Here is a 14,821-nt window from a genome sequence, read left to right as displayed (position 1 = left end):
AAAGGTTCTTTAAAAAAAAAAAAAAGCCAGTCTTTCTTCTGCACGACTGATTTATCGCTTTTATTATGCTCCAGAAATACTAATCAATTTAAACGTGAACATGGCTACAGTACTGAGTGGGGAGGGGATGATGACTTGATTCCCACTTCAGTGTAACCTGCAGTGCATGGCACACGAGGAGGGCCAGTATAGCCTGGTAAACCTGTGTTTGAGTCTATAGCTCAAGCTATCATACATCACCAGAGTCATGTTTAAGCACAAAAATGCCACAGACCGGTTAATTTTACTTTGCATCTTCTACAGGTAGCACTGACGATCCCTTGGCTGATCTTTCTGAGGTCTTAAACACTGATGATGATATTCTCGGAATACTTTCTGATGATTTGGTCAAGTCTGGAGATCATTCAGGTATGTATGTTTATAAGGTCTCTCTGGTATTTGTGTTCTTTTTTTTCTCTTTACTATAGATGTAGTTGTTGTATTCTAGGTTGTGCTGTAGGTGATTTCAGACAGGATTTTCGTATCTTAAGAACACCTTGGTTTGAGGTGATTTTGTCTTCTACAAAAAAACGACTCAACCTCTTCAACATTTTTTTTTTTAACCTGGCTCTTTGCTTTGCTCCTTAAGAGAGAGAAAAAAAAAAGCTTCTGTTGTCTGTCATACCTGCGTAGCTTTTTCAGCATGCAGCTTTTTCTTTACTTTTTTTTGTTTTCATGTTATAATCATCCATTTTATCTGGTTTGGGTCCTGTAGGTCTTGATTTATGCACTTTCCAGGTTGAGAACTCACCCTCCCCATTTGGTAAGAAACTAAACAATGGATGATCCATGGTTAGAAGTAGTCATCTTTCCTAGTGGTTTTAGCTGAAACAACTGCATGTGTAGAAGCTAGTACTCCTTTACTGTGACACTAATTCATGCTTTTGTTTTCCACTCTTTCTGTATTGTTTGAGTCTAACATGACCTATAAACTCTGCACTCCACATTTAGTAGAGTATTGCATAAAGTTTTGCTTCCAGTTTTTGAAAACCTTTGTGAGTTTTTGTGTTTCATGTTACAAAACCATGCATTTTCTTTCTGTCGCCGTTAATATTACTTATAGTGGTAGTGTGTAGTTTTTATTGTAGTTGTATCTTTAATAAATTACAAGCATTTTAACAATGTGAACATATTAAGGCATGAATAAAATAGACAGCATCAATCTTTTTTGTTTTCACTGGATGATTGTTCATCACTTTATGTAAAACACTTCGACAATAAGTAGAATGGCATGTTTCATTATTTTAAATATATTTTTATTTGATGTTTAATACAGAAATATATTTTAAATACTGAAGTGTCTAGCTTTATTTTCAAAGATGTTTCTCTTTTGAGAGATTTATTGACTTGTAAAGGACGCTGTGAAATTTAAGTAGAAAGTTATGGTTTCTCAGTATCAACAAATAACTTTGTCTAATATAACCTGGAATATTCAGTAGTTGTTTTTGAGATGGAAGCTGCTATAACCAGTTTGATATTGAGTACACTTCAAGAGCACTTCAGTAGATACTTAATGTAATATGTAAGAATGTTTGGGGTGCAGCTTAATGTACATGAGGATGCAACATATTGCCTACTAGTGTTACTGCTTTTAAAATGTGAAAAATAATTATATTGGAACTGCATACTGAAAACTATATGCTTGAAAACATGCTGTAACTGAACTTCGTAGTCTTATTTCAACAAAATTTTTCTCTTGTTCCAGTTGCATTCTATTCAATTAACATTCCTCAAACAGTACAGTAAACTGGAGATAATTAGTGGGAGTGTTTGTTTACTTTTTTCTAATGGATGTCATATTTTGCCTTCCCTTTCAAATTTTAAGAAAGTCTTCATTTAGTTGATAGCTCTAGCAAGAAAAAAAAAATAAGTTTTATGGCCTTTATTCTACATCAGTAGGTTTTACTGCTTATGTCTAATTTAATATTCTTTCCTCCTTCAGCTGGATTGGATATTGGCCCCATCTCTGATGATCCTTCTTCTCTGCCTCAGCCAAATGTCAACCCGAGTTCACGGCCATTGAGTGAAGAACAATTGGATGGAATCCTCAGTCCAGAACTAGACAAAATGGTCACAGATGGTAATTTTTTGTCATTCTTGATCTGGTCTTACGGAAGACTTGGTGGGGTTTTTTGTTTGTTTGTTTTTAAATTGCTACCTACGTAAGGTAACATTGACTATTTGCACTTGGTTGCAGACTTAATTTTATTGCATTTTTGGTGATTACTCATTGTGTTGTTTTTAATTTGCCCAGGTGCTATTCTTGGCAAATTGTACAAAATCCCAGGTACGTGTTCTTAATCTGTGTTGTCTTCTACAAGATAGAGTTTTCAAACAATGTCAGCCAACTTATGCACAGTGTTTTTGCAGAACTAGGAGGAAAGGATGTTGAAGATCTGTTCACAGCTGTATTAAGTCCAGCAACCACACAGCCAGCTCCTTTGCCGCAGCCTCCACCTCCACCACAACTTATGTCTTTGCACAGTCAAGGTAAGTGCCTTTGTTACTTCTAACAACAGAAGCTTAGTCAGGAGGGTTGTGCATCTGTTAAATGCCAACATGAAAGTAGGACACGCCTTAATTTCTGCCATTGTTAATTCATGGAGCCCGCTTTTGTTAATTCATGAAATATTTCTCTAAAAATGTTCTGAAGGGAGTCTGTAATTAATGTGCAGGTAAATATTGCTAACTGAAAGGGACAGCCATTTCAGATTTTTGTGACATATTGGAGCTTTTATTTTAGCCGACACTTCCATATTCTTGAAATTGTCTGTGATAAAGCATGTGTTCTCTTCTGATTTGCTCTTTCATTACTTCTGAGTACCTCCTCAAGACTAATGAAAATGTCTGTGTGACAGTGATTTAGTGAGTCTTAAATTTCTTTTAAGAATTGAGTTTTACATGTTAAATATTCCTATCCAAATAATAAAGAGGAGGCTAAGAAATTTCGGAATGTATCATTTATTTTCTTTCTTACAATTAAAATTGTTATGAATTGATACAGCGCCTTACTGCTTCTATATTGAAAGCAAGGGGTAAACTGATACTATTTGTTGTTTCTAGTAGAACAGGTTTTTAGCAGTATGTATGAGCATAATTAAATGCACTTTTCTCATCACACATCACCATTAGTGGATTTTCCTTGAGCTTATGTAAAGAGTGCCCAATCTTATTATACTGGTACTACAAAACGTAGCATGCAAATTGATTTCACCCGTGAATTAATCACAAGAGAAAAAAAAATGATTGGTTTCCTAGTTGATTGAATTTCCGTAAAAAGGAAATACTTCAAAAAGTCTTGGAAAGGAGAGAGTTTAAAGCAAATAATGAGGTGATTTAAAGCAAAAGATAATATAGATATCAGTGCCAGTTTCCCAGTTATTTGGATACTTGATAACTTCAGCATTTGAGCTCGGTAAGATTGTTTAACTTTCTCCCTGTGGGAATTGCCACAATTACAAAGTTTTAGGTTTGTAATTTGGTTCAGTTATGGTGTAATGATCCACATGTTTCTGTGAGATAAATACTTCAGTAATGAGGAAGCTTGTATCAAGTTTCAGCAATTTCAAGTAAAATTAGCAGTCTCTTCTCATAAAGACACGTAAGCCTACTGTGTGAACGAGAGCCTCAGCTCTGTTGGTGTTTGTCAGGACTTCAGTTACCATATACTAGCTGTTTAGCAGCTATGATAAGGCACGTTTTCTTAAATTCTAATCGAGTTAACTTTCATCCAAACTAAACTTCCCTGTGTAGTTTATGTAACGTGTAAATCAAAAGACAGTCATGTCAAGTGCGAGAGAGTGATACAGTGAATTATACTACAGATATGTCTATTCCTGAATTACTTTTGTGCTGTTAGGAAAATATCCAGAACACACTGATAATTGCACTTAAGTGACAGGGATTCAAAGGTCAGTGTTAATTCTGTGTAGGAACATCTGCAAAGACCATCTGCTAGAATGAATCTACCTCTGCCAGATTTGCCTAATATTTTAATCAAGTAAATAAAATTTTCCTCCTTAATACTGCTAGGCTGGACATTTAATTACACTGCTGATGCTCATTTGACTAGGTTTTGTCTAGTTCATTGGTTACAAATTAGGCAGTTAGTAGATAACAGGGCTTACTTTGATACACTGCTGTCTCAGAAGAAGAGATGTTTAATTCAGGTGGTTAATCGTAATTCTGCAAGGACCGAAAGCAACTTTCTTCATGATTGGTGCTTGGCAGCAGTGTAGATTTTTCTTTTCTTTGTGGAACTTTTTTTTTTCTGCTGGAATTGGGTATAACATACTACAGACCATTAACCTTTAAGAATATACTTAAATATTAAGTGTGGTACCACAACATGGACTAATGCAAAAGCTTTGGAAAACCATTTAAAAAAACAGACACAAAAAGAAAATCTGTGCAGGGATGTGATGCAGTAGCAAGGAACCCCTTAAGCTTGTAGGGAAGCAACGTAAATTGATTTCGAAGCCTTTCCAAAAAGGTAAGGTCAGTAGTATGAAATTTTAAAGCAATTAGTATTTCATTAGGTGAAACATCTTCTTCACCAGAAATTTCCACCTCTACCCTAAGTAGTCACCCTTTAAAATTTAAAACAGTAATGTAAACTTCTTTTTCTAGGAGAGAGTGCATTTCCAAGAGTACCGCTTATGAATGGTCTGATTGGCCCTAACCCTCATCTCCCTCATACAACTTTGACTCCCGGAGGTGGATTGGGCACCTTCTCTCCCATAACGCAGCAACCATATACTGATACCAGGTAAGTTAAGATGGGAAGTCAAAAATATCCATTGCTTATCACTTGGGTGGTGGAGGTGGTATTAATACTGTGATACAGTTAGCATTTAACTACTTAGTTCTAGACAGCCACTACAGAAGGTCTGTGTTCTTGCAGCTTGCTGACTACTGAAATAGCAAACAGAATAAGTTTGTTAATTGTTTTTGTATATTAAGATAAATTTATTTACAAAACAAATTATTTTCTGCCTTGCCAGGGATAAGAATCAGGCATTCAATCCAATGGTAAGCGATCCAAACAGCTCGTGGGCACCATCTGCTCCACCTTTGGAAGGTGAAGGTGATACGATGTCCAATGCTCAAAGAAGCACTCTTAAGTGGGAAAAAGAGGAAGCATTGGGTGAAATGGCAACAGTAGCACCTGTTCTCTATACAAATATCAACTTCCCTAACCTAAAGGAAGAATTCCCAGGTGAGCAATTTACCATGTAAAGTCAAATATTGTGTAGAAATGTATGCATCCTTATTTTAAATGATATAAAATAGACTTATTAATGCCTTGCGTATTAATACATTTTTTGGTGCAGACTGGGCTACAAGAGTGAAGCAGATTGCTAAACTGTGGAGGAAGGCAAGCTCGCAAGAGAGGGCTCCATATGTGGTAAGAACAACTACCACCTGCATTTGCATACTTTTAGCAAAAATGTAGTATTTCATCTACAAGACTTTGATTTTTATTTTTTTAAATAAGTAGGGTTAGTGAAAGATCACTTATTCTAAGAATGTCAATGTGATTTAATTTCTATCTCTGAATACTTCTGTGTTTTCTCCTTTTCATCCTTGAAATAAACTATATTAGTATTGTGCAATCTAAAAACATCAACTGAGATGAGAATATTTGCAGCTCTCACTACCTCCTTGCTACATTTGATTCATGCCTCAAGTCTTACTTTGCTCTTGTCTCTTTCTGCACAGGATCTCACCAGTTTCTTCATAAGGATGATAACAGATCACAACGTGACCTTCCTCTCTTTCATCTTCCCCTCTCACTAGTGTTTTCTTTTAAGCCCCATTAGTGTTGCTGAAGTCTTTCACCTGTTGAACTGCTAACCATTCCAGAGACATCAGTGCTTCACATCTCTACTTTCCTCATTTTCTTTTCTTCTTCTATTTTTGCCTTACTGTTCCCTGTTACTACATTCTCTTCTCTTTCTGCAGTGCAAACTCTTAATATCTTCCATGCTATAGGGAGCATGAGGGACTCCATTCTCTCCAAAAGCATTCACCTTCTTCACATCTGAGTCAAGCAAACAGGCATGTTTGTAGTAGCTGTCTGGAATACGTGGTCTCTGATTCCTGATGCTGTAGAACTGCCATTGAACTGGCAACCCTTGTGCTCTGATGAAACCTCTTGTTAAAGCCTCTTGATATCCAAACCTCAGAACCTAGATTTCATTCTTCTCAACCTGCCCATCTGTCGTTGGTAAATGTACCTTTCTGCAATGTTCTTATGTCTCCATTCTCTTCTGGTTCTTACCTTTTCTTTCTTTCATCACAACAGTAATTGGATGATTGTTCTCATTCTCACTATGTAGATTCTGTGGATTCTTCAAGGTTATGCTTTCAGTCTCCTTCACTCCCCCCACCTGTTATTCCAGATTCAGTGTGGGAAGTGGACACCCAAGCCATTAAGATCTTGGTCTTTCTAAAAATCCTGTCCGCTTGAAAAGTCCTTCTCTATTGTCTGCTTTGTATCACTGAGATATCATTATTATTCTGCTTTTCATTCAGGCCTGTAACTTTAGCACCTTTGGACCTCTTTGTCATCTCATCCATGCTATATTAAATCTTGGTGATTCCCTCCATATAGCATTTACAAGAAACTATTCCCTGAGATGAGTGGATTTTTATCCAGGCATTTATCCCTTTACAATTAATTCTATTACTGAATTTTCCTTTTTCATTGCTCTTAATAAATGCTGTCCTATTCTCCTGATGGATATCCAAGACTTAGATGCAAATACTATTTCCTTCATGTTTGGTGGGAAGGGAACATGCAGTTGCAGATACATGTACATAAGAGTATTTGCATAGTAAGAAGCAGTTATTTCCTCACAGACGTTACAGTCCACATACTTACAATACAGCTGTTTCTACTGTACTTAGCATTGTGCACACAAGGAGCTGCTGTGTTGCCTGTCCTGAGGATCTTTCACTCAGGGGACATGAATAAAGGCTACCTTAGAAATGAAATTCAGAAGACTGTTATTGCATTTTTGCTGTTGGCATTTTACTTTCCTTACTACTATGCACAATCCTGTCACTTAGAAAGGAAATGACACTAATTTCTGCTGTTGTGGCACTGGTGCTCTCATCTGTGTTACTTTGTTGGAGGGGAAGGATTTAAGCCTTTTCTGCCAAACAGCCCCCACTTGAAAACTGCAAATGAAATTGTAAAAAAGAAGATGTGAGGATTTGATTCGGAAAAGGAATCGCATCCTAGACTGGTAGTAAAACAGACTCTTTGAAACTTTCATTAGATGTTTTAAAGTGTCAGTATGGCTGTAAAATGCCTCATTGAAGAGGAATTGCTGTTCTTCCATCCAATTTTTCCTGATCTATAAACCCATATCCTATGTTTATACTGCTAACTTAACACAGACTGAGATCTATAGAGGCTATTTAATGGAGTAGACTGTATTTTTCTTGTCATTGAACTTCTTCGCAGTATTGGCCTTTATTGATCCAAGCATTATCTGCTGTGCTCATGTCTTCAGGTTTTAGACCACAACAATACGCGATTTGAAAGGTAAACTGGTCGGATTCATGCTTTCCTGGCTCAGCACAGTACCTGAACAGGGACTCCTAATATATACAAAACCTCTGCTGCTAGTAACTCATTAGTTCTTTCTGTTTGTGTTAGTTTAAACACAGGATTTCTACAGGGGTGAAGTATTTTCAGTTTGAAGTTCGTAGTAACGTTTGTAATGTAGTTTTTACAAGCATATGTTTGATAGAAACAGGTCGTACAAATAATTTGGTTGTAAATTTTGTAGTAATAACAGATGCAGTGTTCACACTCAGCAAAAGAAAGCGAGGCTTACTACATATGTTTTTTTTTAATCTTTTCCCAGCAAAAAGCCAGAGATAATAGAGCTGCTTTGCGCATCAATAAAGTACAGATGTCAAATGACTCCATGAAAAGGCAACAGCAACAGGATAGCATTGATCCTAGCTCACGTATCGACTCTGACCTCTTTAAAGATCCATTAAAACAGAGGGAATCGGAACATGAACAAGAATGGAAATTCAGACAGGTGTGTTGCTTTTAGGCTGTTTTATTTTTGTTCCTGGTTTTTATTGCATTGTTGGAATCCTCTGTTATAATAAATCAATTTTAATCTTTCTTTGTAAAAGAGTACAAATTCAGACATTATGGAAGAAAATAGATGCTATCAGAAAAAGCTGCTAGTAGATGTTAGAAAATTCTGTTTTAAAACTTCTACTCTTAAATTCTACCTATTGTGGAAGTAGCTTATTCTTTCTCTGTATGGTTAGCTGGTGCAATAGTTTGTTTTTATACACCCTATATTGCAGTAACTTTATCCTTGCAGTAAGCAGCAGCTTACTGCTTCAGATTAGGGTGGTTGTCTCTCAGAAACAGTTTGCTTCCATCAGTGCTGCATCCGTCAGTACTCGTCTTCAAAGTATAAGGCTGCTCTTCAGGCAAACTGGAAAAAGTTCTTCCCAGGCAATCCAGGGTGCATGTCAAGGTAATCGAACTTTACGAATACCTGTGCTCTCTGCTCCCATTGCATTTACAATTTACAACTATTCGTAGCTGATACTTAGTGTGTTTTAAAGTTTTGATTATTGATCCATTTTCAGTCATCGACGATTTTATCATGTATGTAGAAGTGTAACCTTTTCCCTTATAACTTTAAAACAGCAAATGCGGCAAAAAAGTAAGCAGCAAGCCAAAATAGAAGCCACACAGAAGCTTGAACAAGTGAAAAATGAACAGCAGCAACAGCAGCAGCAACAGCAACAGCAGCAGTTTGGTTCACAACAGCATCTGAGCCAGTCTGGCTCAGACACGCCTAGCAGTGGGATCCAGAGCCCCTTAACACCACAAACTGGCAATGGCAGTATGTCCCCAGCACAGCAAACATTCCATAAGGATCTATTTGCAAAGCAGCAGCTACCTGCTACACCTACTTCAGCATCCTCAGATGATGTGTTCCTAAAACCACAGGCCCCACCCCCTACTCCAACCCGAATCCCAGTACACGATTCACTGGCTCAGTCTCAGACTCCTCAGACGTCATCCCAGCAGATGTTTTCTCCAGGTTCCACAAACACAAGGCCTCCTTCTCCAATGGATCCATACGCTAAAATGGTGGGAACACCTAGACCAGCACCTATTAATCAAAACATTGTTAGAAGAGGTAGCATCACACCGTTAGACACCTGTGCACCACAGTCAGCCATGTCCAGGCCCATCCAGGTCACGGAACCATCGGGAAGCAGGCCTTCGCCAGTCAGGGATTCATGTTCTTCATCTCCAAGCAGCAGCGATCCCTATGCAAAGCCACCAGACACACCCAGGCCTGTTATGACACCAGATCAGTTCTCCAAACCCCTGGGGGTCCCAAGGTCACCCATAGTTATGGAGCAGTCAGGGAAGGTTCCTTTGACAGCTGGAAGCGGTGATCCGTTCACTAAGCCAGCTCCCAGAACCGATACGTTTCAGAGACAGAGGGTAACTTCTGCCGATGCGTACGCGCGGCCCCCGTTGACTCCTACTCCTACTCCTGTTGATGGTAGCCCTGGACCCTTTAAAACTCCCATGCGCCCACCTCAGTCTCCACAAGATCCTTACACATCGATGCCAACTACACCAAGGCGCGTTCCTGTTGATCCGTATGAACGGCCCGCTTTGACACCGAGGCCAGTGGATAACTTTTCCCATAATCAGCCTAACGATCCCTACAGCCAGCCTCCTCTTACTCCCCATCCTGCAATAAAGGAGTCTTTCGCGCATCCACCCCGGATAGTGCGACAACAGAGTGATTCTTTCCCTCAATCCGGACCCATTTCAAGGCCAGCTTCTCAGGACCCTTACTCCCAACCTCCAGGTACTCCTCGGCCAGTCGCCGATCCTTATGCCCAACCTCCAGGAACTCCTCGGCCCACCGCAGTCGATCCATATATGCAGCAACCACCAACACCAAGACCTGCACAGCCAGCAGATTTATTTGCTCAGTCCCCAGCAAATCAGAGACATTCTGATCCATACGCTCAACCTCCTGGAACACCAAGGCCAGTTCTGAATGATCCTTACTCTCAGCAACCGGGAACTCCAAGGCCAGGAATACCAGAGAGTTTTAACAGACCTGCAATGACAAGACCAGGACTAATACCAAATAGAGATCCTTTCCTGCAGACATCGCAGAACAGGTTGCAGGGCACTTTTGTCAGGCCGCCAGACCCGTGTTCTCAAACTCCCAGACCAGCAGGACCTACAATAACGGATTCATTTAGCCATGGTCCTGCTGCTCCAGCACGTGACCCCTACGATCAACCACCCATGACTCCAAGACCTCAGCCAGAATCTTTTGGAACTGGTCAGCTAGCCCACGATGCTGCCGAACAGTCACGGCCTGGATCTGAGGGCAACTTCAATGCATCTGCAAATTCCCCGATGAGTTCTCAAGGGCAGCAGTTCCCCAAAGTTTCACAAGTTCCTGGCCCAGCACCCACTACAGGAGTAACGGATACACAGAATACCATGAATATGTCTCCTCAAGCAGATACTGAAAAATTAAGACAGGTGAGAATAATGTTTAATACTGACGGTATTAAAATTTCATAAGTAGAATTTTCCTCATTTTTGTTAAATATTTGAAGTTTCTTGGCATTAAACATAGCTGTGTAATGTAGAATTACATCTGTTCACTCGATGTGTTCATTTGGCTCTCCTAGATAGAGCCAGAATATATAGAGTATAAAAACATCAGTAATTTTTAAGGAATTTGGGCAAGATCCAAAAATGAAGTAAAGGTTATTGCTGAAGCCATTGAAGAGGTAGATGACTGGTCTGCAATAGTTCTGTCATATACCGGGTGAGAAAGGAAAAACCTTGAAAGGACAACTAATTGTATTCTGTAATAGATGAAATGTAGAACTGATTGTGACTTGTTCACCGACTGAAAAAAAGGGAGTGTAGGCAACAGTCTTAGCATAGACATCCAACTTTTCGGGCAGCTGACGTGTTGAGGTGATTCTGCCACTGGTCACTGCTCCTCTGCAGGCACATTCACTCCAGGCTTTCGTCAGTGAATGTTTGGCAAACAGTTCTTGTTGAGACATACATAAAATTACATTCAACTTGTGGAAAGCTGCTTGGTCTTTTGTTTGGAAGGTGCAATGGGAAGTGGATTTAGCAGAAAAATTGGTAGTATTGCTCACACAGAGTCAGAGTAAATTCTGCGCCTTTGGTGTAAAATCTCTCGCTGAATTTTCTTTAGTGCACCTCCAGTCACCTTTCTCCCTCAGGATGCACATTTTCATGTGGTGAAAGGGCCTGCGTTGCTGGAATAGAAAAAGGAAAAGAGCATTGCTTCTGTGTTAGCTGGTAAAATGGGTTCGCACTATATGCTCTAACAAGAGGTCTGGAGATAAAAATTCTGTTACCAGCGTTCTTGTACAATCTGATCCCTCTTCTAATTTCTGAGGTGATTATGGTAATATAATGTTTTTCTGTAGTGATTGAAGAATTTCTTTCCACCGAGAGGCTTAACCTACCGAAGTATAACACTTCAAAATATGTCAATTGCAATGTCAAGCACAATGAATTTTTTTTTAAACAGCGCCAGAAATTACGTGAAATTATTCTGCAACAACAGCAGCAGAAGAAGAATGCAGTTCGTCAGGAAAAAGCCTTACAGGATCAAGCAGCTACTCCCCATGCAACTCCTCTTCAGCATTGGCAGCAAGACAACTTAAATCCAATTTTTAACCGTCCTCCTCCTCCGTATCCTGGGAATATTAGGTCCTCTGTTGTCCCTCCGGGCGGGCCAAGGTTCACAGTATACCCAAAAGATCAACGTGGACCATTTCCTGGTGACGGGCAATTCAATAGACCCCAGTTTCCAGGAGATATGAATGCCATGGGGATGAGACCTCATGGTCTTAGGTAAGCACTTTGGTCTCTTAAAACCAGGATATTACAGCGGTAGTTCTAAATTTACAGAAATTGTTAGATACAAAGTCTGGGTTTTTTGGAGGGTGAAAAAATCATACATTGTCTGCAGTAGCTGGTAATCTTACTGAAGTTGGTATGTACAGTACATTTTCTTGTAAGTATCTGTAACATTAGAATGTACTTTTCACTGATTAACACTGTTCTACACTGTATTTTATTGGAAGTTGATCAGAAATAAAAAGGAGAAACTGGAAATTTTGGTGAACTGAAAGATACTCTTGCCCATTGTTTTGGGGCATTTATTTAAAAAAAAAATTTGAAAGGTATAACTTTAGCTTTTCATGCCTTAGAAATGGATCAATGTAATATTTTTGTTTTCCTCTATAATGAATATGTAATCAAATGTTGACTTCTGTCTCTGCCATTTTACAATGAATACCAGTATTGACATATATTGTAGTCTCAGGAGTTACTATTTTCAATATTTTGAATTTATTTCAGTAAATCCATGCATTATTTTTTAAGTGTACTAAGTTGAATTAAAATGTAGTTTGTTTGCTTAGATCTTGCTGTCACAGAGCTTTCTATTCATTATTATTGAAATTGAAAACAGGTTGTTTATTAAACATAATTAAAGCAATTATTTTATTGTAGTTATAAAACTCGTTTAAATATAAGCATAATCAGTCACAATATTTATTTAAATATCTTAATGAATGTATCATGTAAAGCATTTTGGTGAATAGTTACTTAGTCAAGTATGGCTAGGCAGTCCTGAGAAAAAAGATTATTTAGTCTTTCATACTTTATTTTAGATTTGGGTTTCCAGGAGGTGGCCATGGTCCACCATCAGGTCAAGAACGTTTCCTCAGTCCTCAGCAGCCGATGCAACGCCCTGGAGTTCCACCACAGCTGAGAAGATCTCTGTCTATTGATATGTCTCGGCCAGTGAACAATCCGCAAATAAATAGTACATCTGGGATCTCTCAGCATTTTCCTCCGCAGGGAATTCAAGTTCAGCAGCACAATATATTGGGTCAAGCATTTATTGAATTACGTCACAGAGCTCCTGATGGGAGGCCAAGGCTGCCTTTTAATCCTTCTGCAACAAATGTTATGGATCCATCAGCGCAACATCAGCGACATGCAGGGTTTATACCCAGGCAGGAGTTTCCGGGCCCAAGACCAGCAGAACCACTGAGACATAATTCTCAAGGTATACCTAACCAGTTGCAGATGTCTACAGGTTTGGAGCATATGTCGCAGCCCCAGCAGGATCAAATCAATCCTGAAAACCCACCTGCACTTGTAATACGTTCTTTAAGCCATCCACCAGTTGCTGATGCTTTCCCAGGACCGTCTTTGCCTACACCTGCACCAAGCGATGAATCGGCAAATTTACAGATTCCTACCCAGCCGAGTGATGGTCTAGAAGAAAAGCTTGATCCTGATGATCCTGCTGTAAAAGATTTGGATGTGAAAGACCTTGATGGGGTTGAAGTCAAAGATTTGGATGATGAGGACCTGGAAAATTTGAATCTAGACACAGAGGATGGAAAAGGGGATGAACTGGACACTTTAGATAACTTGGAAACCAATGATCCTCACCTCGATGACCTTCTAAGATCTGGGGAATTTGATATAATTGCGTACACAGACCCAGACCTTGACGTGGGGGATAAGAAAGGAATGTTTAATGAAGAACTAGATCTTAGTGTCCCCATTGATGACAAGCTAGATATCCAGGGCAAGGCAGAAGAACCAAAACAGAAGGAACAAGGGGATAAAACTGAAGCCCATCCTGAGACCCTGTCGCCACAGAAGAAATCTACTACAGAAAATGAAATTAAAACAGAAGTGCTTTCCCCAAAGACTCATGAGGAAAAGAAGAATGAAAATGAAAAAAGTGATGGAAATGCTGAATCGACAAGTACTCAACAGGCTGCTGAAACGGAGTTGAAAGATGGAGAAAATGCTTCTGCGCAGCCTGCTAACCCAGACTTCCCTGACAAAACTACTGCTGTTCCCAGTCAAGAAACAACTGTGCCTAGTCCAGATGCTCAGGGATCTGCTCCATTGCCTGTTCAAGGAGCAGTAAGTTCCTGCAGTATTTCTGGGTCCACACCAGTCCTCTCGAGTTTGCTAGCTAATGAAAGCTCAGATAACGCTGAAGCAAGGACACTAGGGTCTCCCTCTCAATCTTTGCCAGCAACACAACTGAACCAAGCATCAGGTATTCCACAAACACTAATGACACCTGGTGGACAGATCCTGGAAAACACTTTAAATTCCAATTTGACCATGGTTCCACGAATAAACCATAATTTTTCTCAAGGGTCACCAAACCCAGGGTTTATTCAGGGTCAGTCAGCGAATCATAACTTTGGGACAGGACAGACATCTAATCAAACTGTGGCTGTAACAAACCGTCCTGGTCCTAGTGGCATATCTGGTACTCAGCAGATAATGCTCCCTCAACCATTAGCTCAACAACAAAATCGAGAGAGACCACTGCTGCTGGAGGAGCAGCCACTTCTTCTGCAGGATCTTTTGGATCAGGAAAGGCAGGAGCAGCAGCAGCAGCGGCAGATGCAAGCCATGATTCGCCAACGCTCGGAGCCATTTTTCCCCAATATTGGTATGTGGGTGATCTATTTGTATGCGTGTTTTGGTTAATTATTTAAAAATAAATAGATAAATAATCTGTAGCACTGAAAGAAGCGGGTAGACGTTTGGAATGTGAAGATGGCATAACAAAAAATCAACCTGAACAGGAGGTATAGTGGAAGTCTGGTAATTGAGTGTGTAAGTGAAACGCCGGACATTGGC

General features: G+C 39.5%; 1 protein-coding gene across 8 annotated transcripts in view; it reads left to right on the top strand.

The window, feature by feature from the left end:
* Window positions 1-14,821, top strand: part of KMT2C (lysine methyltransferase 2C) — a 196,114-nt gene that overhangs the window by 154,607 nt on the left and 26,686 nt on the right. For 7 of the 8 annotated variants that reach the window (XM_066991125.1, XM_048062386.2, XM_048062384.2 and 4 more), the window contains 12 exons: window positions 304-408; window positions 755-802; window positions 1,982-2,119; window positions 2,294-2,326; window positions 2,410-2,529; window positions 4,669-4,807; window positions 5,043-5,257; window positions 5,373-5,446; window positions 7,920-8,102; window positions 8,735-10,618; window positions 11,658-11,983; window positions 12,808-14,630. In XM_066991125.1, the coding sequence (XP_066847226.1) occupies window positions 304-408; window positions 755-802; window positions 1,982-2,119; window positions 2,294-2,326; window positions 2,410-2,529; window positions 4,669-4,807; window positions 5,043-5,257; window positions 5,373-5,446; window positions 7,920-8,102; window positions 8,735-10,618; window positions 11,658-11,983; window positions 12,808-14,630 (5,088 nt within the window). The remainder of the gene's footprint in view (window positions 1-303; window positions 409-754; window positions 803-1,981; window positions 2,120-2,293; window positions 2,327-2,409; window positions 2,530-4,668; window positions 4,808-5,042; window positions 5,258-5,372; window positions 5,447-7,919; window positions 8,103-8,734; window positions 10,619-11,657; window positions 11,984-12,807; window positions 14,631-14,821) is intronic. The other variant, XM_048062387.2, reaches the window with a different exon arrangement.

This window comes from Anser cygnoides, chromosome 2 (assembly GCF_040182565.1).
Source record: "Anser cygnoides isolate HZ-2024a breed goose chromosome 2, Taihu_goose_T2T_genome, whole genome shotgun sequence".
NCBI classification, from domain to species: domain Eukaryota; kingdom Metazoa; phylum Chordata; class Aves; order Anseriformes; family Anatidae; genus Anser; species Anser cygnoides.
This window is presented reverse-complemented; position numbering and strand designations above follow the sequence as displayed.